The sequence below is a fragment of the Halictus rubicundus genome, chromosome 17 (assembly GCF_050948215.1).
Source record: "Halictus rubicundus isolate RS-2024b chromosome 17, iyHalRubi1_principal, whole genome shotgun sequence".
In the NCBI taxonomy this organism is placed as follows: domain Eukaryota; kingdom Metazoa; phylum Arthropoda; class Insecta; order Hymenoptera; family Halictidae; genus Halictus; species Halictus rubicundus.
The window spans coordinates 4,565,512-4,590,450 of NC_135165.1; the positions used below are offsets into that span (position 1 = coordinate 4,565,512).

The window sequence follows — 24,939 nt, forward strand, 5'->3', positions numbered from 1 at the left end:
ACGCCTTCGGGGTGAGTTCGCGAAGTATGGAATTGCGAAGGAAGTCGTAAGCCAGGACGTTTAATTGCGCAATAAATCCTGATTCTCCGATTTGCAACCCATTTCCTACTGCGGGGGCGACGATTGGTCGCTGTTAAATTGGCGCGTAGGTGCAACGTAGGTACCTACGTATCCGTGTAGGTACCGCGACTGTGAAAGTCGGAAGAGTTCCTCTCTTTCCTTTTCGACAATCTCTCTTTCGCGCGAGCACGCTTCGACAGGAAGCCGCGCTGGTACGACCTTCTCTCGCAATAACAATTCGCAATATGTTTCCTGATCCGACGTCATTAACCTTTTACTCGCCGCCCCTTTAATCCCCCCCCCCCCACCGTAGATTTTACTGTTCCCTCATTTCTGCCCCCCTTTTGTTTTTATAGAACATTCAAATTTAATCGTCCGTATCGGTTCATTTAAAAAAGTTTTAATAGCTCGTGGGCTCCTTTGTTCTTTATCTCTTAACCCGCTCCTTAATAGATTTTACTCCTTTATCTTCCTCCCTGCTCTTATAGAGAACATTCAAATTTAATTGTCCGTGTCGGATACGTTTATTTAATAAATGTTCATGGCTCGTTCCTCCTGTATTCCTTTCTGCGTTACTTAATCCTAGATTTCATATTTTCTTTCAGTACCTTTATGGGACATTAAGGTCTTAACGTCCGTACCGCATTTATTCAAAAAATGTTAATACTTTTCGCGTCGTGAACCTTTCGAGAAGCAGTAATCATTCATTTTGTGCCGCACAAAACGGCGGCGCAAAAAATGCTGCCATGTTTTACTTTTTTGTCTAAAATATTAGGCATTGCATCAAAAAACTGAAGCTGATCCTCATATCTCGGTAAAAAATCGAGAGACAATTAAAAAGAATGGAAAAAATAGCATGAACGTACTAGCCACATTTTTAGCAATATTTTAAAAATAATATACACCCAAAGAAATGAATTTGCTAAATAATTGCTCACGTATGCTTTCTTAGAATCTTAATAATTTTCAATTAAAAATATTAGAACCCGCCATTTTGGCGGTTCCCGTAAACCTAGTGTGAATAATTCTTTTCGTACAATAATTTACAAACTATTTGAAGTCGTCGCGTTACGGGACTCACTCTGTGTACTTAGTCTGCACTTGCAGAGTCTAATTTATTTCTTATTTGTAAGAAGAGCGCATAGAGTAAGGGAAGGTAGAGTGATCAAAGTAATCGAGTGTATACGAAGGGTATTCTTCTGACAAGTGTTGGTTCTGTGTTGCAGATTCGGTGGCACAGACGGTTACCTTGACGAGTCTCGCACTTTTCCTGAGTTCGAGCCTGAACACGGTGTCGTGTGCACCCGCGTACAGCGTCCGCACCGCCGTAACCAATTCGAACACCATGAACCGATGGGAACAACCATGCGGCAACCCGGTGCCGATGCAGTTCAAGAACATGCCGCAACGGCACAGCGTGCACAGGACCCTGAAGAGGGTGCGTACGCAGCTCCGGGTCGCCCAGAATCACTTCAGGATGCATCTCAAGGATGTGCACGACATATATTCAAAGGTAAATCGCAATGCTCGACCTGACCGCGATTCGTAATTAATCGCTGAACCGTACCGAAGGTAAAAGAGAGTGGGCGACCGCTTCAAAGAGGTTCTCTCGCACGTGTGCACGACGACGGTGCATTACTAGCGCTAAAGTCCTACTTTCCGTTGCGGCTGCAATTTGCATTTGTTACGATGTGCCACGCACCAACGTAATTGGCATTTTTCTATTTCGCGAGCGGTCCCGGTTTCCTGGTTTCGAGCACGCTTGCGCAATCCGTCGCGTTAATTCACAATCTTTTTTTCGATTCCCCGGACTTCTTTCCGAAATTTTATTTTCTAAAAATGTAGCTGTAAGGCGTCTCGGTAGAACACTGATGAACAGACGGCAGATTTTTACGCAAAACACAAGTTTTCTCCGTCGAAGAATCAGGGGAGCCGGATACACATTTAATTCTTTCTTTAACACTGGGTTTACGGAGCACTGAAAACGACTATTTCACATTACTTTCGAAAAATAACATGATTGTATCTATCAAAACTTGTGGCCATCATTTTAAGAATATATATCCAAAGAAATCAATTTGTCAAATAATTCCTCACGGATGCATCTTTACAATCTCAATATTCGTAAATGAAAAATATTAGAATCCGTCATTTTGACGGGACCCGTAAATCTAGTGTTAATAATATTAGCGAGTTCAGAATATTATATTGACCTAAAATTATTTTAATCGTTCTATACTTTTTAAATTGCACCCACTCAGTTTCGTTTGCATTGCAGAGTGGTGTCTGGAAAGCGGTAGTTTGCAATTGAAATCAGATTTCTAAAATTTTATGTAGAAACATTTTACTCTTCCAAGCAACTGGTAATCCCGTAATGTTTCTTCTTCAAAGATGACGCTGCGAATAGATGCAGGGTTGGGAAGAAGCAATTCGCGAAAGTTCAAGCGTAGGAAAGCAGTGAAACTGGTATTTTAGCGAACATTGTTGCTGCGTCTCTCGTTATCTCTTCAAATCCGTGACACGTCGGAAACCTTTAGCTCAATCTGATCAGAAATTCGATGCTTTTAGATGATCTTTTGATTGTCGCGCGCACTCTTTTAACGGCAAAGTTCAGCAACCTCGGTCCCCCACCTATCGTCATGGAGAAACATTTCCAAGAAATTAAGCGCACAATTTCCACCGTAGAATAGACCGAGAGTGTTTCGACAAAACAATATCGCTCGACTTTCGATTCGCAGGTGTACAAAGTGCTGAAAGATCAGTACAAAATGTCCTGGCTTCCAGAGAAGGAATTCGAGTGGTATTCCAAGGAGGTTTGGTGTCTTGACAAGGAAAAGAAAGCGAACCGCGCGCTTCCGCATCTTCACGATTCGCTGCAAAGGTTCGCGATTACGTTCGATCATCTCACGGCTTTTCGTCTGAAATCGAACATCAACGTTGATCTCACCATGGATAGAAGGAACAAGATCATTATGCAGATGCTCAACGAGATCCTCAAGGTACGAAACAACTTCTTTCCCAATCGTGCACGAACCTCTCCTCGCATTAAATCGAACGCGAAACACTGTTCTTCAGCCTTCGCGTTCAAAAAATTATTCTACTACTTTGCACAAGTATAGTCAATTGTATGAAGTCTTGAAACATAGCATAACGTACAGGGATTCAATGGCATAACTGTGTTTCAAATTGTTTCATTTCCCGAAGAAAATAATTCTGGTGGGTAAAGCGTCAACAGAATGAAGCGAAATTCTTTGAACTCTTGAAGACTAATATGTGACAAACAAACTGCGAATTTTATGCATTTATAGTACAAAAATTCTGTAAGTGAAATATGAAAAGAATTTCCTCCTTGCTTCTGAAAATTGATTCGAACAATTTTTATATTGCATGAATGTCGGAGACACTTCGCCGAGCAAGATGCTCGCATCTGAAACTTGAAGAGTCGTTGGCACAGCGTCTAATCGAGCGCGTTTCGTTGCAGGTGTTGTGCGAAGTGGAGACAGCTATCTCAAACTTGGGAATGAAGGTGTCGACGTCTCACACCGAGAAGTTGGTGACGGAGAGTTCGAACTGGGCGAAGGAGGGTGACTTGACGCTGATGTTGATTCAGGATTGGGGCGTGATCAGACTGTACCAGAGATTCCTGAAGGCCTGGACCAGAGCCTTCAGGAACGCCACGGCGCCTGGACCGGGCACCTGCGACTCTGTCAAGCAAAATCACCGTCCGCGACTGATCAATAAAGGCGCCGGGTCGAAGGGCAAAAAGACAACGAAGGTCAAGAAGCAGAACAGGCCAGCGCGGAGGCGCGTGATGAACGCCGGTCAGAATAGTTCCTTGCCTCAGGGATCGAAGAAGGATTTCTCGAGGAACAGACTGCTGAGGAACAAGCAGAAGTTGGCGGGGGCGTCATGAAATTCATGATCGATGATCTTTATGTTTTTATTCTCGTCGACAATCCATGGATCGTTTCGCGGATCAACAGGCGACTTCGGTGTACTTTCGTTTCTCTATGGATCTGAACTTTTGCGGCCATTGTTTTTGCAACTACGCGGTGGACGATGATTAGGAACGTTTACTTAACGACTTTTTTTTTTTAATCGGACTTTATGCGGTACTTTTGTAGTATTTCTGAGAAGCTTACGATTTGAACGAATCGACAGAGACCAGTTGAAAGATGATTTTTGATACTTCAGAAGACGAAGATCGTTCGCCTGTTTGCCTCGAGCTATCCTCGGAGAAGCTCTCGCGCCTTGTATTAATCACCGGCAGATTTCTATTTATTTCATTGTGTCGCATTAACTCGCGAGATGCTTTCCCGTTCTTGCCAATTCGTTGTCGTTCGGAGAGGACGATCCGTGATTTCGAACAACGGCGTGTTGCTTCCGACAATCGGTGCATTTCATAGGTAGAGCATCGTTGAGAATCCAGTTGTATACTAGAGACCAGTATTAAGAAATATATTTCAGAACAGTATTATATATCTAATAATATACTTAATAACAAGGTTAGTGAATAATTTTGACAAAATGTTTCGTTCGTGCGCGTCGTGTTTCCGCCGATTCGCCTCGCGAGAAGATCCCCGCGAAGCATGATTAATTGTTACGTGGAAATTCCGAATGTTAACTCTTCAGTTGGACTACGGAAATTCGTACTGGCAATCATTCGACGGTGTAATTTAATATTCAACGATTTGTTTGTGACAATTGAACGTTTTCTCCATTTTTTCGAGTGCATTTTGTCGAGTTAAGGGTTAAATATCGAAGTTGATGGTTCGTTTGAGAAAGAACGAAGGGATGACAAAGTACGAAATCTTGTTTCGTACCACGTTGCCATTGTTAACGGCGACGAATCGCGGTTCTAATCGCGAAAGTATTAACGACACGCGGGAATGGTCATCGATCGAATCGTTGGACAGAACGGTTTGTCAAACTTATTTATTGTAGCTTTAACATTGGTAGGCTCTAGCTTAATGTTGTTTAGCTGTGATATCTCCAGCGTACGCGTACGTACAGAGTTCCTACGTTTTATACATAGGCGCGTTACTTATCGTAAGTGGCGTACGTCCACGCGTACTATACGTATTTAGGTGTAATCGGATTTCCACTTTTTGTCTTACTTCTCTCTCCGATACCGTAGAATCTCGTTTTCTCTTTCCGCGGTTATCTTGCTACGAATTTTGGCTCTTGATATTCCAAAAAATTATCAAGAGAACTTGACTCTTCAGTGGACTATCATTGGGCATAAGAAAAGTTCAAAATTTATGTGTTGATCATTATTTAACGTACATTGATGTACATTATTTTTATTTACCTTATATTTTGTTCTAACATTCATTTTTATTCTAATTATTCTAGCATCAAATTTGAACTATTCTGTGCAGCTTGAACAAATAAGTGCAAACAGCTTTCCGAAGACAATTATGTGAGTCACGGTATTTGAAGATTTATCAAAATTGTCATAAATGCCATTTAAGGGTTAAGAGCGCTGCTACATCATTCTCGAGTTGCTAATTTGAGAGAAGAAATTTGCGAGAAGAAATAAGATGTCCGTTTCGATGCAGGAAATTTTGATTTTGCGTATAGATTAGCTTGTCATAGTTGCTTTTCGAGTGTTTCGAACGTGGAAACTGTAAAGGACGATCCAGGGTGTCGTTCTCGAGGCATTTTTCCTTTCGTTCGTTGGCTTAGTTTCGATCAGAGTACTTCGGGAAAAAAAAAGACATCTGTTCTAGTTAAGACGCGCGTATATCGAGGGACCATTACGAGTTAAGAATGATTTTTCTATGGGAAATATGCGTATCGTCGATTTAAAAGACAATCAATGTTTCGTATTGAACCGGTACTTAGGCATACATGCGTACTTTAAAGTTAGATATTTTTGTACTTGGTATTCACACGTGACGTGATACTGAAACGTTTTTATACACGCGCACTTTAGACTGTAAGGACTCCCATTTGCATTTTATCAAGTATACGTAGTAGGTATATTTATTGTGGCTTACACGTAAACGTACGTAGCGTTACGGTTTTATTTATTGTATCACGTTACCATCGCATTTATTATTTATTGTCATTTCTGTACTTGTATAATCGACTCGAATAAATTCAATGTTTTTATATTGAGCTCGGCTGGGAGCCATCATTTCCTCCCCTGGAAATGATCTTATTTTCTATATTGATCTGAGAAGGATCAATAATAATAGGGGATTTCCTCCCCTCGACCAATTAAACAATCTAACCGATCGACTGGTGGAAAATTGATCAACAACTGATTTATTCGTTGCAATGATTTTATATTTTATATTTATCTGAGAAGGATCATTTCCTGCCCTCGAAGACCAATTAAACAAACTAACCAATCGACTGGTGGAAAACTGATCAAAAATTGATTTGTTCGTTGCAATGATTTTATATTTTATATTTATCTGAGAAGGATCATTTCCTGCCCTCGAAGACCAATTAAACAAACTAACCAATCGACTGGTGGAAAACTGATCAAAAATTGATTTGTTCGTTGCAATGATTTTATATTTTATATTTATCTGAGAAGGATCATTTCCTACCCTCGAAGACCAATTAAACAAACTAACCAATCGACTGGTGGAAAATTGATTAATAACTGATTTATTCGTTGCAATGATTTTATATTTTATATTTATCTGAGAAGGATCATTTCCTGCCCTCGAAGACCAATTAAACAAACTAACCAATCGACTGGTGGAAAATTGATCAACAATTGATTTGTTCGTTGCAACGGTTTCATTAGACATTGCGCGAATGCGAACAACTGAACAGCTTTTTCGATTAGCTGTTGATAATTGAAATTAAATTATTGTGTCTCTGTTTATAATGCCACGATTTAATCAATTCGACCAGGGTTTAATAAGCGGTCGATGTGTTTTCGCGAGCTGACGATCGTTATCGATGATGGCTTGCGAAAAATGTATAGGTGCGCTGCAAGATAATGGCGTATCTGGTATCAGGTTCACTAAACTTGCGGCGGTGGTGGCTGGTAACGCGATACTGAAAAACGTGAATTAATTTGTGAGCGGCATAATTTTTCACTGACTCGTGCAAACGAGATCTTGTTCGAATAATAAAACATTACATTTTATGTGTCCAATTGTTTGAATGCTTTTCCACCATTTCGTTTGACATCTAGAATATCGAGTAATTATTTAAATTTCGTATCTTCGTTAATAATCTTCATTCGATGATAAAAAATGAAACAATTTTACGAGGGAAAAATATTTAGTATTTCATTCGATCAGTAACATTTCTATTCGAAGAGCTTTTGTTCATTCAATGTTGCTAAACGTCCGGTGTACAAATAATTAATTGCGAAATAAATTCGTGGGCTGTATCGATCGGCTCAAAGGGTCTCTTGAACGGCTGCCTCCAGTATCAGGAGTCCACGAAGGGTTGGAAGGTCGTAGTCGATATTCATTACTCCCTACACTGACGTGTAAATACATACATGTACACGCATATTTCAGCCATAACTGGACGGCGGATGTTTATGCATTTATTGCATCAGGTAATTTCCACCTCCGAGAAAAATTAATAGCACTTCTATCGAATTTGAATCACAAGGAACCTTTTCGACAACGAAAGAAATCTGTCCCTTTCTGATTTTTATAAAATAAAATATGAAAACGAGAATCACCTCAGTTCAGCAAAGTGTACATTACGTCCGCATTTTATGAAAAATGTATAAAGATCCTTGCCAAGTTTAGAACAATAATAATAAACGAAGGAGCAAAAGTTTATGGTACATTTTATGAATATTGATTCATTTATTGGTTAATACTAAGTAGATTTTGAGACAATATTTTCATACATCTTTACTAGCTAATATGAGGAAAAACGAATTACGAACATACAAGACGATCTATGAATATAATTTCTTATTATCGTAAATTTTTTTTTATTATCGTATATTTTCTCCTCTGGTTGTTATAAATCATATCCCGCGAATTAAATCGTTATTATTTATTATATACAACAAATATATACAATTTTGTTTATTATAACAAAGTGTTGGTTTGTGCTGCCTGAATTGAATTTAAATCAGGTAGGACGGATGTTATATGTTTATCAATTATATAATAAAAAATATGCCAAAAAAAAATATAGATGGATGTGTTACGGATTTTACGAAAGATTAAAATGGAAAATTAATGTTCAATAATTTCATACCATAACAGCGTTTTCGCACAAGTATGGAGAATAAAACACACAGTTTACGTCTCTCGGATTTTATTATATACAGAGTGGCTGTCGTAGCGGGAATTTTGTCGCATCCTAATCTGGTGTGAGAAATCTAATCTTAGTTCGGCGAATTCCCCGGGCATCTAATTATAGTATCGCCATATATGGTACGTGTACGTATTAAGTATTACGTAGGACATGCGTAGACGTAGAACGCGTACCTTACGCTGACTTCAATCACTAGTTTTTTGCGCCTCCGTCACTGTACCCCGACCATAAACGCGAAACTATTGACCGTGTGACGTCAGATTTTCCTGCAGCCTCCGCTTTCCGTTTCTCCTCGAAAAGATGGCCTTTCAAAAATACCTACCGCCGCCACCGAACACTTTCGATCGTCATTTTATAAAAACAAATTCATTCGCAGAGCAGAATCAACAACCAAAACTGTCTACGGTCCTCAATAAAAAAAAATTCAAGGACTCCCAAAATTGTTCCATGTTTCCCGACAGTCCGACAGTACTGTTCCCTAAGTTAAAGCAATTTATATTGTACAATTAAATTAATTTATTTACAAACAGACGGCACTCTGTACCATTAAGCAGATTTATTTAAATAACCAATCAAGTAAATGGTTGTGTTTAGAATCGCAGAGCTGACATCACAATAAATTACCGGGACAATAGAAACCAGTTCCGGCGTCAATGAAAATGTTATGGGGTCAGGACGGAGAACACTATCGCGGTGTTAACGTGAATGGAATTGCGGTAAGTATATCGATGATGATTCGCGGACGTTACCGTTAATCCTACCGGTTTGATTAGATTATTGACACTGGCGCGCGATCGGATCGCGGTTATACAGGTTATGACAATCCGCGATGCGGCATTCCCAATTGAATCATAATGCAAATAGAGCGAAGAACCGACATCCTCGCTTCCGACGAGTTTACGGAACTGGCAGGTATAGTTGGTTTTTCGGGGAACATCGGAACGTGGGAACACACAAACCAATAGGTATTATTCGCGTTTACGCGAACACGTCATTCAGATAAATTTGGATGTCGGTATAGTCGCGCCGCAGTTTCCGAAAGCATCCCTGAAGCGCGAAATGCTTATATGCAATTTTTTCGTCGCGATGCACATCGATTTTCTTTGTTCTTCTAATCGTCCTCTGCTTTTATGCAATCTTTAGGTGATTTGCTATTTTTATCAGGAAGGAGGAACGTTTCTTTTGTGGGCCATTTTAATGACAAAATTCAAGGAACTATACTAGATTTATTCCGTTATCTAAACGCCAGATTAATTTTTACTTGTACACTCATTTCTTGGCAGCTTGCAAAATGCGTTCAAGGAAATGTAGAAAAATTTATTCAGGGTTACATTTCCATTGCTGTTCATTTAATGACTAAAAAGTGCAATCAAAATATTATTAACATATTCGCTGCTAAGGTTGGGTTTATTTACTGCTAAGGTTTTTTATATAAGTTATATAAGGGTAGTAATTTCTATAATGAGCAAGTAAATCCCCTGCGGCAACGCAATCTACAAATTTCTTTTAAAATTATTATCGACAAGAAGGTTCGTAAGCTCTGCTTTGATACGGCACGGTGATAAGAAATATGGCGAAACTGTTTAGCAAAGTGTTAATCTCTATTGAAACACGCGTTTCCTAACGTTTTTCACATTGGTTCCCGTCAATTAATTCGAACAACGATAAATGGTTTGTGGAAACGCGTTTGCTACGCGGAGCAAGAAAAATTAATTCCACTTAACCTCTTCAAAATTCATTCCGCAGATCGGACGCCCGATAAAAAGCATGCTCTAGTCGATTAGAATGCGCTCGTAGCAACGCTTAACGTTAGAACAGGAATTTGATTACAACGTGATCGTTACAGTCTGCGAGATACGACACGCCTAATCAGTCGCGACACCGCATCGATTGCGGGTCGTAAATAACGCGGCGTTTATTGAGTTAGGCGTGCCGGCCTTTTGCACAATTAGCGAACATTGTCGCATCGATGATGCACTGTATGTCTTCAAGACATCCGGTGCGGAACACTTCCGAAAATTCCCCGAAGAGGTCAACGGGAAAACCCGTTTCTTGTTGGCGCTTAGTTAACTTGGCTATAGTTAAGAGATCATAGCGTCATAAGGAACGATGACTGAAAACTTGTTAGGAAGTTGTAACTAGATTTTAAAATTGATTTAAAAATTGCCGGGATTCATTGCAAGATACATCAACTACTTTATTTACTCTTTTAATAATTATAATGGGTTAAAAATAATACTATTTTTAATACTCTTAAAATATTTCTACTGTTTTGCGCTTGATCGACACATTTTCTGGGTACAGACACTTTCAAGAATGTTGAAATCTTTGCGCTGCGGAAGTGGTAATAATCGATACATTCAATGAAGCACAATAAATAATTCCCTGTAAATATGTAGCGAAGTTGTATCTAGGATAACGCATGCGAGCAGCACCGTAGAAAGAACGAGTCGTACCAATATTCTAGAACGATTGTATCGAATTTGTAAAAATTAAATTGAATTTGTTGAAAAAGTCGAAGTGGAACGTAAGAAATTTTGAGGTTGACTAACGATCCTAAACTCGATCGTCGACGCACAGTGGCGCGTCGCGTCGCGCTGAAAAAGCTGGACAAAACGTAAGCTGCCACCCCACCGTCGATCGTGCGTGCGTACGCTCGATTGTTTACACAATGCCATATATAAGCTGGAGGCACTAGAGTTTGACAATCTCAGTTCACGATCTCGGGCTTATCGCCAACATCGACGCTCGCACGATCCGATCCGATCCGATCCGATCCGATCCAACCGGTGCAAACAAGTGCATCGTTTCCTCGAGTCTTCGCTGAAAAGTGTACCGTTTGCGAGTCTCTCGATCAGAACCGCAACATGTTCGTCCTCCGTGGCTGTTGTCTGTTGTTATCGTTCCTGACGGTTGTTACCGCGGCGCCGAGCCGATCCACCAGGTCGACAGTGCCGATCTGGCACCGGCCTTGCGGCGAGGTGATGGACATTGAAGCAACGTCCGTCGAGAACTTCGAGGAGGAAGTCAAGACCAGCCTGGAGAGCCTCCGGCTCCAGCACCGGCTGACCATGGACGATTACTTGAACCGCGACTACGAGTACCTGTACGAGAGGGTTCGGATCGGTGTCCACGACCATCAATACATCCCCAACTGGGTGCCCGGCAAGAAAGACGTGAACACAATCAAGAGGCTGGTCAACGCCAAGCCGCAAATGGTAAGCCTATCTCTCGACTGTAACTCTAGAGACTCTCGCGGTCGACTGTTCTGCCTCTCCCGAGGCTGCTCTACACGCACTTCCACCAACCATACGGCTCTTAGGCTCTTCCTTCTTCCACGGTCTCGCTGCAAACCCATTTTGGCCAATTTTACCTATCGCAAACTCGCCGCGCCACTCGCAACCGCGTCGCAGGAACTGGCCCATACTTTCTAACTCTTCCAGAACAAACGTCGACACATCGACGATGTAACAATATTCTACATAAACATCGTGTACAGAAGAAAATATCTCTACACATTATTCATTTTTTTTTTTCTATTATTTATGACGTTAATACGTGTAGTGCAGATCTGTTAGAATTTAAAGTAACAATCCTCGACTGCAAAGGGCTACAAGGAGTGACAAAAACTTTCTTTCAAGTTTGTTCGTCGTTTGAAAAATAGCACAACCTGTAAACTCGTTAGAACATTCAGCTTTTTGATGCATTTTGCACAATTATGAGTAGCTTTATCACTTTGCGACCAGAAGTTAGTCGTGAGCTCGCTGGACTGTAGAATGCTGACCTGCTTATTAATTGAAGATTAATGCTGATCGTCGTTGAAAGTTATTTCCAACATACGAGTGTTTTAAACGCTGTTGCAATTCAGATTCTTACGATAGCAATTTTCTTTGATTTCCACGTATGTAAATTTAATGATGATCCCCTTATCGAGTCCAGTATAAATATTTGCCAATTTCTATTGCTGGATAATTGAATGAAACATTTGTAACTCTGGTTCAAGACGAGCATTAATCAACTTCGATTCAATATTGAGTTGATCTCACGTTCTCAGACACTCTAAACCATCTGTTCTTGGTCTGATTGCGTTATAAATTGTTGATCGAATAAAAGTCCGAGGCGCGAGAGCATGATCAGCGAAGTATTTTTCGGAGCCTCTGTTTCTGAGGAACTGGTGACGGTTGAAGGAGGATGAGAGACTTTCGAATCTCCCTCCGACGGGAGTATATCCGCGGATTATCTGAACGAACGTCCTTTGTGTGGCCGGCGATTAAGAACGCCCCTCCCATAAATATTCATCGGTGTCGGTCGTCGAAACGGAAGAGTTCGAATAATAATGTATCCTCTGTTCGAAGCGCGGGACAGATGAGCTCCGCGGGCGAGAGTCGCGCGCAATTTTCCGTCCCGCGATCGGTTGACCATTCGTCGTTGCAATTAATTAACGCAACGTTAAATAACAAATTTTAATGAGACGGTAATTATTATAAAGTAGTAGGCGAGCAGAAGCACGCGCGGCTCTTCGGAAGTTTGCGCGCGCAATTCAGGTCCAGGGTACATCCCGCTCATGTTAGCCGGGTCGCGCGACTGCGTAATCACGCTTGTCGTCCGCCGCGATGCGTGCACTCTGATAACGCACCCGTGATAACGCTCCACGGTGCTCCCTGATATATCTGCCGATCCCCCCTCTCCCCTTCCCCGGCCGCGAAATCATTCTGCATATCAGCACGTTCCTGCGACCACGCGGTCCTTGACATATTGCACCGGCATTCCTTCAGCCCCCTCCCTTCGCAAATCTATTCTCCCTTTTCCGGACCATTATACCGCCAATGACTCTGCTACCGATGCATCCAGTAGATTTTTAACCCTTTTCATTGACATTGCGTTAGCGAAAAGATGATTAAAGGTATAGTCGCGCCGCGGTTTCCGAAAGCATCCCTGAACCGCGAAATGCTTATATGCAATTTTTTCGTCGCGATGCACATCGATTTTCTTTGTTCTTCTAATCGTCCTCTGCTTATATGCAATCTTTAGGTGATTTGCTATTTTTATCAGGAAGGAGGAACGTTTCATTTGTCGGCCATTTTAATGGCAAAATTCAAGGAACTATACTAGATTTATTCCGTTATCTAAACGCCAGATTAATTTTTACTTGTACACTCATTTCTTGGCAGCTTGCAAAATGCGTTCAAAGAGATGTAGAAAAATTTATTCAGGGTTACATTTCCATTGCTGTTCATTTAATGACTAAAAAGTGCAATTCGTTCATTTTCATTGATATTGCGTTAGCGAAAAGATGATTAAAGGTATAGTCGCGCCGCGGTTTCCGAAAGCATCCCTGAACCGCGAAATGCTTATATGCAATTTTTTCGTCGCGATGCACATCGATTTTCTTTGTTCTTCTAATCGTCCTCTGCTTATATGCAATCTTTAGGTGATTTGCTATTTTTATCAGGAAGGAGGAACGTTTCATTTGTCGGCCATTTTAATGGCAAAATTCAAGGAACTATACTAGATTTATTCCGTTATCTAAACGCCAGATTAATTTTTACTTGTACACTCATTTCTTGGCAGCTTGCAAAGTGCGTTCAAAGAGATGTAGAAAAATTTATTCAGGGTTACATTTCCAATGCTGTTCATTTAATGACTAAAAAGTGCAATTCGTTCATTTTCATTGATATTGCGTTAGCGAAAAGATGATTAAAGGTATAGTCGCGCCGCGGTTTCCGAAAGCATCCCTGAACCGCGAAATGCTTATATGCAATTTTTTCGTCGCGATGCACATCGATTTTCTTTGTTCTTCTAATCGTCCTCTGCTTTTATGCAATCTTTAGGTGATTTGCTATTTTTATCAGGAAGGAGGAACGTTTCATTTGTCGGCCATTTTAATGGCAAAATTCAAGGAACTATACTAGATTTATTCCGTTATCTAAACGCCAGATTAATTTTTACTTGTACACTCATTTCTTGGCAGCTTGCAAAATGCGTTCAAAGAGATGTAGAAAAATTTATTCAGGGTTACATTTCCATTGCTGTTCATTTAATGACTAAAAAGTGCAATTCGTTCATTTTCATTGATATTGCGTTAGCGAAAAGATGATTAAAGAATTAAATTACGATGAGAATTTAAATGGAACAGTCTGGCTATAGTACTAGTAATGCAACGATTGTCGCTATTTCTTTGTCGATCAATAACCGAGGTTGGCCAAGAATTTCCAGCCAATTTCTCCGTATTGCGAAATTATAAATGAGTCGCAATTTGTCCTTTTAACCCCTGCCAATTGGACGCAAATGAATCATTATTGAGTCCCCTCTGGTCTTCCTTTTCTTTCTTTGGAAAACGCCCTGAAGCCGTGTGGTTCAACGATCCTGTCGTCTTTAGGAGAATTAGCAATGTCGATTAACGAGTTTCGCGGTCGTTTAACGCCGGGATGACGGGCATGCTGGTACAGGTGTGTTTCGCGTTGCAGATCGCGAGCCACTTCCCGAAGATGCACACGGACCTGCAGAAGTTCGCGGTGGCGTTTGAGGAGCTGGTGGAGGACGAGACGAACGCGAAGATCCACGACGCGCTGAAAGCGACACAGTCCTATTTGACGATGATGCTTTGCGAGGTCGAGAGCAACATCGCCGCCCTGCCGTCCATTCAAGTGCCGACACGAGTGGAAAGAAGCATCATGAAGAGCACCGATCGGGAGCCCGTCGACGACACGAGGAGGCTCGTTCGCGATTGGGGCGTGCTCCTCAAGTACAGGGACTACCTGCACGCTTGGAGGCACGTTTTTAATTACTAGAACGACCGGGGGAGGCATCGTACTTGAAGGGACGTGACGGGGAAACGAGATGTCGAGGCGCGAAAAACGAGAAACGGGTATTGTCCGCGACAACCGCGTGACACCATCGACGAAAATCGCGTGCGAATCGATTACGAATGCACGATGAAAATTAACTTAGCACCTATCGGCCGCGATCTGGCCGCAGAGCCGTGTTACAATACGCATGACTAGACAACAACCGATTGCGTTGAAGTCATTCGCGATAATCGCTCAAGATAATCGAATCATTGCGAAACCGAGCCCGGCCGCGCACAATCCCGGCTGGATTTTCGCTTATTTATATTCGCCGAACCTACTTATTTATTACGATCACTAATCATTTGACGTTTAGTATTCATTATTTATTCACGAAGGATCGTACGTTATTTATTTAGACTAGGTGGTTATTTATTGAACGACGTGGTGTACCTTCTCAGCCCGCCTTGCGACAAAGGTGTGACGCATCGTATGTGATAAACATTGTCCGCTGAGGGAATTTCCCTGACTAGCGATCACTATTAGCGAATAGGTATTTATAAAAGACAATAATTGTAACGAACTTTTCTACTGTACAGTATTACCGGGCTAATATTTATATCGTAGACTAAATAATATTTATATTTATATTGTAATATTTATATCGTAGCTGATGATATTTAATAATTTATTACCGAATTTTTTAATATACCTCACAATTTATAAACCACACTGCTTTCTTTGTGAACATTCACCTTGACGTCGTTCCTGCCCACCGAGACTAATCGTTTTAACCGATACTTGGAATAATTATAGCAATATGGAGAGATGAATTATGCTATAGTTAACGGAAATAAGTAAACTATTGTGTTTTTCTAATTTTGTTGAAATTTTGAGAAAATATTCTGCATGGAGTGTACAAACGAACAACGCAACAGATTTGTATGCTTTTCGAAGCGAAGGAGAAACAATTGTCAAACACTTTTCCGCTGGAGGTAAATATATTCGCGCGTCGAGTTATTCCTGGCTTGTAATCCTAGGCTGTCATATCGCACGTTTCTGTTGTCACGTCGCGTGTTGCTGTTATGTCTATGTGGCGCTACTTGTTGCTCTTATCAGCGAACTTCTTGAGGCTGAATTTGCCTATTGTCTCATAAAATGGTAAACAGTAGAATTTCAAGCTAATATTTAGAAGACCAGGAATACATTATGACACTCTCTACCATGATCCTAGAATGATAAACACAGTTTACCTTTGATGTTTGTCTTGCGCCTTCATACGTATGCGTAATGGGTGCATCAGACTCTAATCGCTTTTACTGTTACGGCCGCATTTTATCAATCGGAAGTCATATCGGAGCTAGGATTCCCCAGGTGTGTTTGCCTTGAGCACACAAGAAATCGCGATACGATTGTTTCGATTGCGAAACACATAGTGGCAAACTTATCAAGAGAAGTTAGTTTATGAATTATATGTAACAATGTCGGAGTAAGTGAAGGAAGACTGTGAAATATTAGCTCGCCTGCCCGAGGAGTTTCTAAAATTGATTTTTTTAAAAACGTAACGAAAATTTTGAGAATTTCTTGAGGTAAAAGACGCATTTTGAGTATGTTGAACTTTTCTGTGTCCATACTGAGCAAAAAAGATAGTCTAAGGCAGTAAATGGGAATTTTTACGGGAAATTCGGATCTTTATGGAAAATAAAAATTGTTTTTGTCAATTGCAATTCGCAGGTACCAATCAGGAATTTATTACTCTCTTTAATAGTCCTAATAAGTTGCAAGTGGTGTCACGATATTCTCAAATTCCTTTAATCTTTGTATTGCTTGAAGTATATCTACTTATTTTTGTCATAAATGCATAAAATCCGTAGTCTACGTACGGGTCTGTTGGCTAGTCTAATAGAAGACCCAGTACGAAACGCTCCTTTTTTAAATAAATTTTTGTATAAAGAATTTTAAATAGCCCGCTACATCACTGAATCACTATAGTCATCTACCGGTAAAATGCTTCAACTGAACGACCTCACAAATGCGCCATTTCTCGTGGTGGCAGAACGCTGAAGCTGGTAGACAAATGTTTCCAACAGAACGTAAATGCTGAAGCTAGATGAAGAGTCTTAGCTCGGCTCGATTGTGCGAGTCGAGTCGAGTACTCGCACGATGCGAGCTGCTCGCAACGAAGCGAACGGCTCGCAACGAAGCGAACGGCTCGAAATAAAATCAGGCGTAAAATGACATGATGCGAGTTACAGCGGGAAGATCAGCACATCGATATTATCAAGCATTTTAGTATATTGACAATGCTAAATGTTTGCGATGTTTTATTATATATTTTGATAGTGAAATGTTGATTCAGAATTTGTATAACCCTTATTGAAAATAATTATGCAATAACAACTATTTCCTAGATTTATGTAAATAACTAGATGTGAAGAACGGTATTTTATATATTCCTTTATATTATACTCCGGGGTTCAGTGTACAGTCGTAAAAATGTGTTGTTGCAAAATTGTTTATAATGTTGAAAATTAACGTTAAACTTCGTTAAATAGTTTTTGAAGGAATGGATATATAAATATTGTATAATATTGATGTGTATTTATACGAGGTCGCCGCCGCGTCTACAATGTATGCTGGCGGTTCGTCGGCGTGCTCTTTGCACAGGCCGCCACACTGGTACTCGCACCAAAGGTCAAAAGACTGAATTCTGGTAAGCTGAGAAAAACTGTTTGACAGAATCTGAGCTAACTAACCTGTGAATAGATTGTCTTAGACTTTTATATTTTTCGATAATGAATAACTAGCTAGTGGCTCGATGGGGAGGGAAGAGCAAAACGCATACGCGTGCAGGTAGATCAAATACTCAGAGCGGGTGACCTAAGTGGGCGCGTGCAGGCGAGCCGGTCATAAACCTTAGCTCGCTGATGAGAGCCCTACTGTCCCATTGTACGGAAGTACACTTTTTAGAAGAAATGGTCGAGATAACGAACCAAAGAGGCAGTAAACCATTTTCACACTACACAATTATAAACATGGAGATAGCGCAGGTTGCTTAGCGAGAAACGTGCGGCCGCTTCTCGTTATACATTATGCAGTCAGTCTCATAATTGATGGCAGACACTTTAAATCAGAATAACTTTTTTTATAAATCGACCAAACGACTTCAGCTTCTAGACAGCTACTAGATGACATGTAATGAAAACTCAGGAAAAATTGCGTTATATAATTGCGTTAATTGTCGAGCTAGGAAGTAGATTTAACTTTGCTGCCACTACGAATTATTTGGTAGTTAGCATGATTTTGGACCATCGTATAAAAGATCGACTGTTATCCACGGAGAAGAGCCAACAATTGCAAATTGAAAAAAGATTTCGAGATGAGAATCGGTAAACTTTTTACAAACATTGAAATATTAACTAAACAGAAAGTATGACGAGTGTTGAACGTAGACATCAGATCCTTTTAAAAGGGCCTAGCCGATTTATGGTCAAAACTGCCCTTAGAGGTTTTTCAATGATTAATGAACAATTCGAAAGCTGACTAAGAAAAACCCCTCTGAGTAAAATTTCAACCCCCTATCTTGCCCATGAGGTTGGTTACAGGGTAAATTAGATTTCGCGCTTCTCCGCGTATTTTCCGCACTCTGATGCTTCCTAAAATTCTGAAAAAATGTGACATATTTTGGATTCTAAGGCTGACTTTTGATAATTTTTTCAGATTTTTTTGTTACAAACTGTGGTCGTAAAAAAATGAAAAACCTCCAAAAAATCGGAAAAATGCAGATTTCTCAAAAATGTGAAAACATGCTATTCTACTGTTTAGTTCCTTGTTAAAGTACTATAACAGGCAGTGTCGTCAATTTTTTTTAGATTTTTTGTTGTGAGACATCATCGTCAAAAAACAATAAAAACCGAATTTTTTCGACGTTTTTGCTATTAGGAGGAAAGTTACATTTGTTGGTTTTATCGCAGATATATATTAAGTAATTTTTAGCATTATTAAATTGAAACAAGTAATTGTTTGACCTAAGAAATGTGATTTAAGAGAAAGAGTAAATTGTATTTTGTGTGATATATACCAGAATGTTCGTAAAGTTTTGTAACATACGTCGCCAGACGTCGAACTAAGGAGCGGATACGCTGGGGTTCTTATCCCGTCGGTGGTAAATGTTTTTTCCCATACATCATCTTTATTTTTTCAATTTCTTATATTATTTATTCATGTGATTTTAACAATATTTTTTTAATGTTCTAAAAATATTGAAGTAACATTGATTAGGCAATGAATATTTATATTATTGTGTTCGTCCACGATTTCCGCCAGATATGAAATTGCTTGTGAAAATTGGTAAGATTCCGTGAAAAGAATTTTGAAATCCACTTCTGTCATTTCCAGAAAATCAAGAAATCAATACTGTTTGAAATGGAATCTTTTTGCGGTTCCAATTGTTTTGACCATCTTAATCGGCTATGCCCTTTTAAATCTTATCACCTATACGTGCACAGTACCGAATGACAGGCTGTTGGAACTTCCAACTTGTGTGAAAGGTTGTAGACTGGCACATATTGGCACGAATGCGTACAAATACACATCAATATTATACAATATTTATATATCCATTCCTTCAAAAACTATTTAACGAAGTTTAACGTTAATTTTCAACATTATAAACAATTTTGCGACAATATATTTTTACGACTGTACACTGAACCGGAGTATAATATAAAGGAATATATAAAATACCGTTCTTCACATCTAGTTATTTACATAAATCTAGGAAATAGTTGTTATTGCATAATTATTTTCAATAAGGGTTATACAAATTCTGAATCAACATTTCACTATCAAAATATATAATAAAACATCGCAAACATTTAGCATTGTCAATATACTAAAATGCTTGATAATATCGATGTGCTGATCTTCCCGCTGTAACTGGCATCATGTCATTTTACGCCTGATTTTATTTCGAGCCGTTCGCTTCGTTGCGAGCAGCTCGCATCGGTGCGGATAGCTCGCATCGGTGCGGATAGCTCGCATCGGTGCGGATAGCTCGCATCGTTGCGAGTAGCTCGCATCGGTGCGAGCAGCTCGCATCGTGCGAGTACTCGACTCGACTCGACTCGAAAAGCGAGTCCCGGCTCGACTCGACCCGAGCTCGGCTCGCATATGCGAGCTTGGCTGCAGGCCTAATGAAGACACAGACGAGGTATAAGGATAGACCTATCATCTGATGGGACTTCGTGTCCGATGTTCTGAAATATCGACCGTTCAAAAAATCAGAGGTTTTGGTATGCCCTCTACGATTTAGAGTGGTGAGTTTAGAAATTATATTGAATCACAGGTATCGAAGGCGTAGTTGCCAAACCACATCGGAGAATATTCGTCGCATAATTGCCAATTTACTGTTACTGCCGTGTAATGCACAGCGCGTATTTCGGCTATTTTCCAAGTTACAGTCGCAATTCTGGAAAAGTAAACGAAACGAGATACTACATGATTAATTCAACCTGAATATTTCATCTCTGTTTAAGTACAATGCTTTCTGTTTCTATACCCATTTTAAAGCTAAATAAATGCTTTTTCAATTTATATAAATAAACTTTTATTTATTGATAGTAAACATAATAATAATTGTTGTTAAAAATTGAAATACCTATTTAGCGCTATTTTTATCTTGAAATTGATATATATGAACTGTTGTTGGCTCCTTTGAACGTTCTTTTTATCCAATATAATTTTCAAAAGAACGGAAAAATATTCAAAAGATTGTCAACAAAAATTTTAATGACAGCTGTTATGCGAGGTTCCATATTCGTTACAAGTTGCAGCGTGTCTGTTATTATATGTTAACATTACATATACAATTATTATATATGTAGCAAATATTTCCGATGCTACCGGAGAGTGCCATTCCTTTCGTGCATAATAAAACACTGACGAATTGACTCTGGAGAATAAGTCGCGACAGTGTTACCCCTAAATTGGCACGCATCCTTAGAGTGTATGTAGACTAAAAATGTTGTCATTCGAAGAAAATGTTCCTCCACCGTTTATATTGCAATTGTTTGAAACAAATGTTCCTGCTTTCGTGGCAGGAGCATTTTAAAAAATTTAAGGGAAATGAGGAATTTTCTCATGAAAGCGGACATTTTCAAATTTCCTTAATTAAAGTTCTTTCAAGTGAACGCTGCACCGTGACATACAGCTTCCGACGGCTGGCGCGCGGTAGAAGCAGCGGCCGGACATCTTACCTACGTGCAGCGTTCACTTAAAATAATTTTAATTCTCATTAAAGGGACGGTAATGGGGACACTTTGCCCCATCTCCCCATTCTTTTTCAAATTTTTAAGAATATTCCGGCCATGAAAATATTGCATCTATTTCAAACAATTGCAAAATGAATGGTAAAAAAAACATTTTTTTTTTTCAAATGACAACATTTTTAGTATACTCTCTTACGTTATCACTATAAGCTCCGAAAAACTCATCTTTGATCTTTGTCGATTTGTTAGTTCTAGCCGTATAATTTAATGAAAAAAGAGTGACACTTTCTTACTTTTCTGTAAAATCATGAAAATCCTTTGAGACTTGTTCATAGGTGACTACAATATATTCAAGTTTGAACAAAATGCGAAACATTGCTGCAACAAGAGTCCGATTTCGCGTGGAATGATCCTTATAAGAACAAGGTGAGAGCATATCGTTTCATAGAGGACGAAATACAGAAAGTTTCTGATACAATCGAACGAATCAGTTCGAGGGAACGGCGAGAACGTCCGCGACGTCGGCCATTGTGGATGGAAATCATTTTCCTTAGCCTCCGCCGAGGAATAAAAAGTCATGTGCAGCTCTGAAGACGCAGGGAATCGAATCGCATAGTTATCGGATGCACCGGCCAGCCTCGTTTTCATAACTTACCTTGGCCGGGAAACCATGGCGTTGTGAAAACAGTTAGTTAATGGGACGCGGGCGAAGTTTACAAGCTGATCGAGCAACGTTTAATAAAGTTGAATTTTAAACTTTCGTCACTTGCCCGGTTCGATCTATCGCTTGAAGTTACCGGTCGAATAAACGGGGCTTTTAGGAGTTGTAACCCCCGACGAATTAGATCAGGTTAGATAAACGTGGAAGTTCGTGTCATCTATTAACCCTTAACACCCCAACGTGCTTCTGTATCATAACTGACCACTACTGTCCAAAATATGGCGAGTGTATAATCGATGAATAAAATGGCTTTTAGCAAACAAATAAGATCTATCGGTTTCTAGAAAATCGAAATATGCTCAAGTAGTATGCTCGACGATTATACGGTTCACACACAATTACAGACGTATTTCGCGCGTCCTCGTATCTCCGGAAGATAAAAATGAATTTCTTCGTCCCCTCAATCAAGAAAACCACTTAGGAGATCCTTCGTTTTTACGCGAACAAAGGTGGCTGCTTTGCGGGAAGTTTTTTGACGGGAAATTAGCGGAGATGTTGACACCGTTGTTGCTCGTACATCTTACTTTTTTGTAATAAGGAATGCCATTGTGCTTAAATAAAAAGAAAAATTAAAATCGACTTTTACGGATGTTGCAAGCAATTTCGCGCAGGAAATAATTCCAAGATATAACGAAGATAGAAATTTTTCTGATCGGTGTACGTGAGCGTACCGTTTTCATTATTTTCAACCGATCCGTCGGAAACTACCTTTAAGAAGTTCAGCTATCTTCTTTCCTGCAATAACCCCAAAGAAAATGATTATATCCGGCTTTTCAGATTGATTTCAATTATATCTACACTACAAAATTCAATAGAATTGAGTAGAATTTTTCTTGATTTTAGATCTACAACAGTTGCTACCACTGAAAATAAGATTTCGTGGGGTTTCTTAAAGTTTGACTACAGAAACTGAAAATTGCCCAAACATCCGCAGTCCATCGACAACGAATCACCCGCCATAATAAATAAAATATCTCGTTAAGCATCGCGTCCGTGATGAGAGGCAAAAAGCACATGAATTTTTCACACCCCCCAAAATAGAAGAACTCGGCAGTTTAGGTCAAACGTCTCTCGTCGTTCTCATAAGGTCATCGAAGTTGAGATGAGTCACAAGTGATCGAGGGCTGGTTTGTCGATCGCCGGACAATTTCTGAATTACCGAAATTTGGAAGTACAGTGAATTTTCGATATATGTCAACAACACGGGTCTTGCCAGTGTCATCACCATTGTTGCATTTCGATAAGAAACTTTCGATTCTTGTATCGAAAACCTTTATAGAAAATAAAATTGTTCTAAATAAATAATAAGTTGATCGTAAAAAATAGAAACTAGATGAAAATGTGCCTGTTCTTTCAACAACTTTCATAAATTGAAAATAATATTCTCCAATTTTTCTAACACCTTCACAATTTAGCTTTCCAGTTTCCATTTTTCTATAAATGCACAAAATCCACAGCGAACAAAAATTAGCACTTAACGATGTTTGTTTATTGCCCGTTGTTCAATTCCATTTTGGCAATCCACTCTCGACAATCGCGTTCGATACGGTGTTCCACGGATTCCACGTCGCAATTGTTACGTATGGAGACGTTCTCCACGTTTATTTCGATTAGAATTTCTAATCTCTTTTCTGAGAACGAAAAGCGTCCCAACAGGCCCCCTTTTATTAACGAAAGATACTGTATGCCTTCTTTATACCAAAATCTCTAAACACTCCCTTCTGGCATCCGTTAATCAATATTCTGATAGGAAATAGCCCGGATAACCTTCATTAACCCCTTTCAACGAAAATCTAACTGAGCCCTGCTTTTCATTAGAAGTGACAAAAAATGTGACTGTGACCCTACGCGATATCAAATCTTAAACAGAGTACCCCTTTCATTTTCAAGGTATATAAACCCATTCGTTTTCATCCTCTTCGGTTAGTCGAGAAGCGGTTCAGTCAAGATTCAGACGCGGTTCAGTACTCGTGCAGTCACGTCGTGTCAAGTCTAGTGAGATCGGGTTAAAGTCCCTTTCGAATCAATTCGTAACCTTATAGATTCCGTCAGTTCGGTATATATTCTATTTGGCATTCAACAATCGCTATCTAACCCCGCATTGCCAGTGCGTCAACACCGTGCAACATAGGTAAACAATTCCTCTAATTGTACATTTATTATATTCATTCGCGACACAAACAACAACACTTGTAGCAATTTCAATTCAGAATAAATTGTCTTGTTTGTTAACTCGCGTACCCTTAATTATTGCCTAAAATCCTAATATAATAATTGAACGTTCCCACACGATACAATCTAACCGCTCGGATTGTATCAACTAAATTATATAGAAGTTACGAGGCTCACTAATACTTAAATTCGATTCAACGAAGATATCGGCAAGGATGTCCGCTAAGCGCGAAGCTTTTTATACTGCTTATGGCCGACCTAGAGGAAAGAATGAGGAAGAGGGGGAAAGGTGGGGTGGAGATTAGGGGAAGAATGCTATACACTTTACAATATGCGGATGACCTCGTGCTGCTGGCGAAAGAGGAGAGCGGGATGAAATTAATGATAGAGGAATTCAGAAGATATATAAAAGAGAAGGGACTAGAAGTAAACAGAGAAAAAACGAAGATAATAAGATTCGAAAGAAGAAGGCAAGAGAAAAAGACGTGGAGATGGGGGGATGGAACGGTAGAAGAAGTAGACGAGATAAAATATCTCGGGTACGTATTCAGGAAAAATGGGGGACAAGAAAGACAGATAGAGGACAGAACAAGGAAAGGTGGAGGAGTGATGAAAAGTGTGTGGGGGATAGGGAAAAGATATTTTAAAAACAAATACAAAAGAAGAGAAT

General features: G+C 39.8%; 3 protein-coding genes across 4 annotated transcripts in view; all 3 read left to right on the plus strand.

Annotated features, from left to right (window-relative positions):
* Positions 1-3,973, plus strand: part of LOC143362481 (uncharacterized) — a 36,534-nt gene extending 32,561 nt beyond the window's left edge. For both annotated transcript variants that reach the window (XM_076802698.1, XM_076802697.1), the window contains exons 2-4: positions 1,287-1,573; positions 2,799-3,059; positions 3,542-3,973. In XM_076802698.1, the coding sequence (XP_076658813.1) occupies positions 1,287-1,573; positions 2,799-3,059; positions 3,542-3,973 (980 nt within the window). The remainder of the gene's footprint in view (positions 1-1,286; positions 1,574-2,798; positions 3,060-3,541) is intronic.
* The window catches only part of Rgk3 (Rad, Gem/Kir family member 3), a 189,052-nt gene that overhangs the window by 45,693 nt on the left and 118,420 nt on the right, over positions 1-24,939 (plus strand). The window lies entirely within an intron of this gene.
* LOC143362525 (uncharacterized) lies at positions 11,177-15,110 on the plus strand. Its single transcript, XM_076802772.1, has 2 exons — positions 11,177-11,537; positions 14,787-15,110. Exons 1-2 carry the CDS (start codon positions 11,187-11,189, stop codon positions 15,108-15,110), a joined length of 675 nt encoding a protein of 224 aa, XP_076658887.1. The 5' UTR covers positions 11,177-11,186.

Coding starts and splice junctions, on each gene's coding strand:
- LOC143362525 (XM_076802772.1), top strand. CDS start 11,187: ATGTTCGTCCTCCGTGGCTGTTGTCTGTTGTTATCGTTCCTGACGGTT. Junction 11,538..14,786: donor TCAACGCCAAGCCGCAAATG/GTAAGCCTATCT, acceptor TTCGCGTTGCAG/ATCGCGAGCCACTTCCCGAA.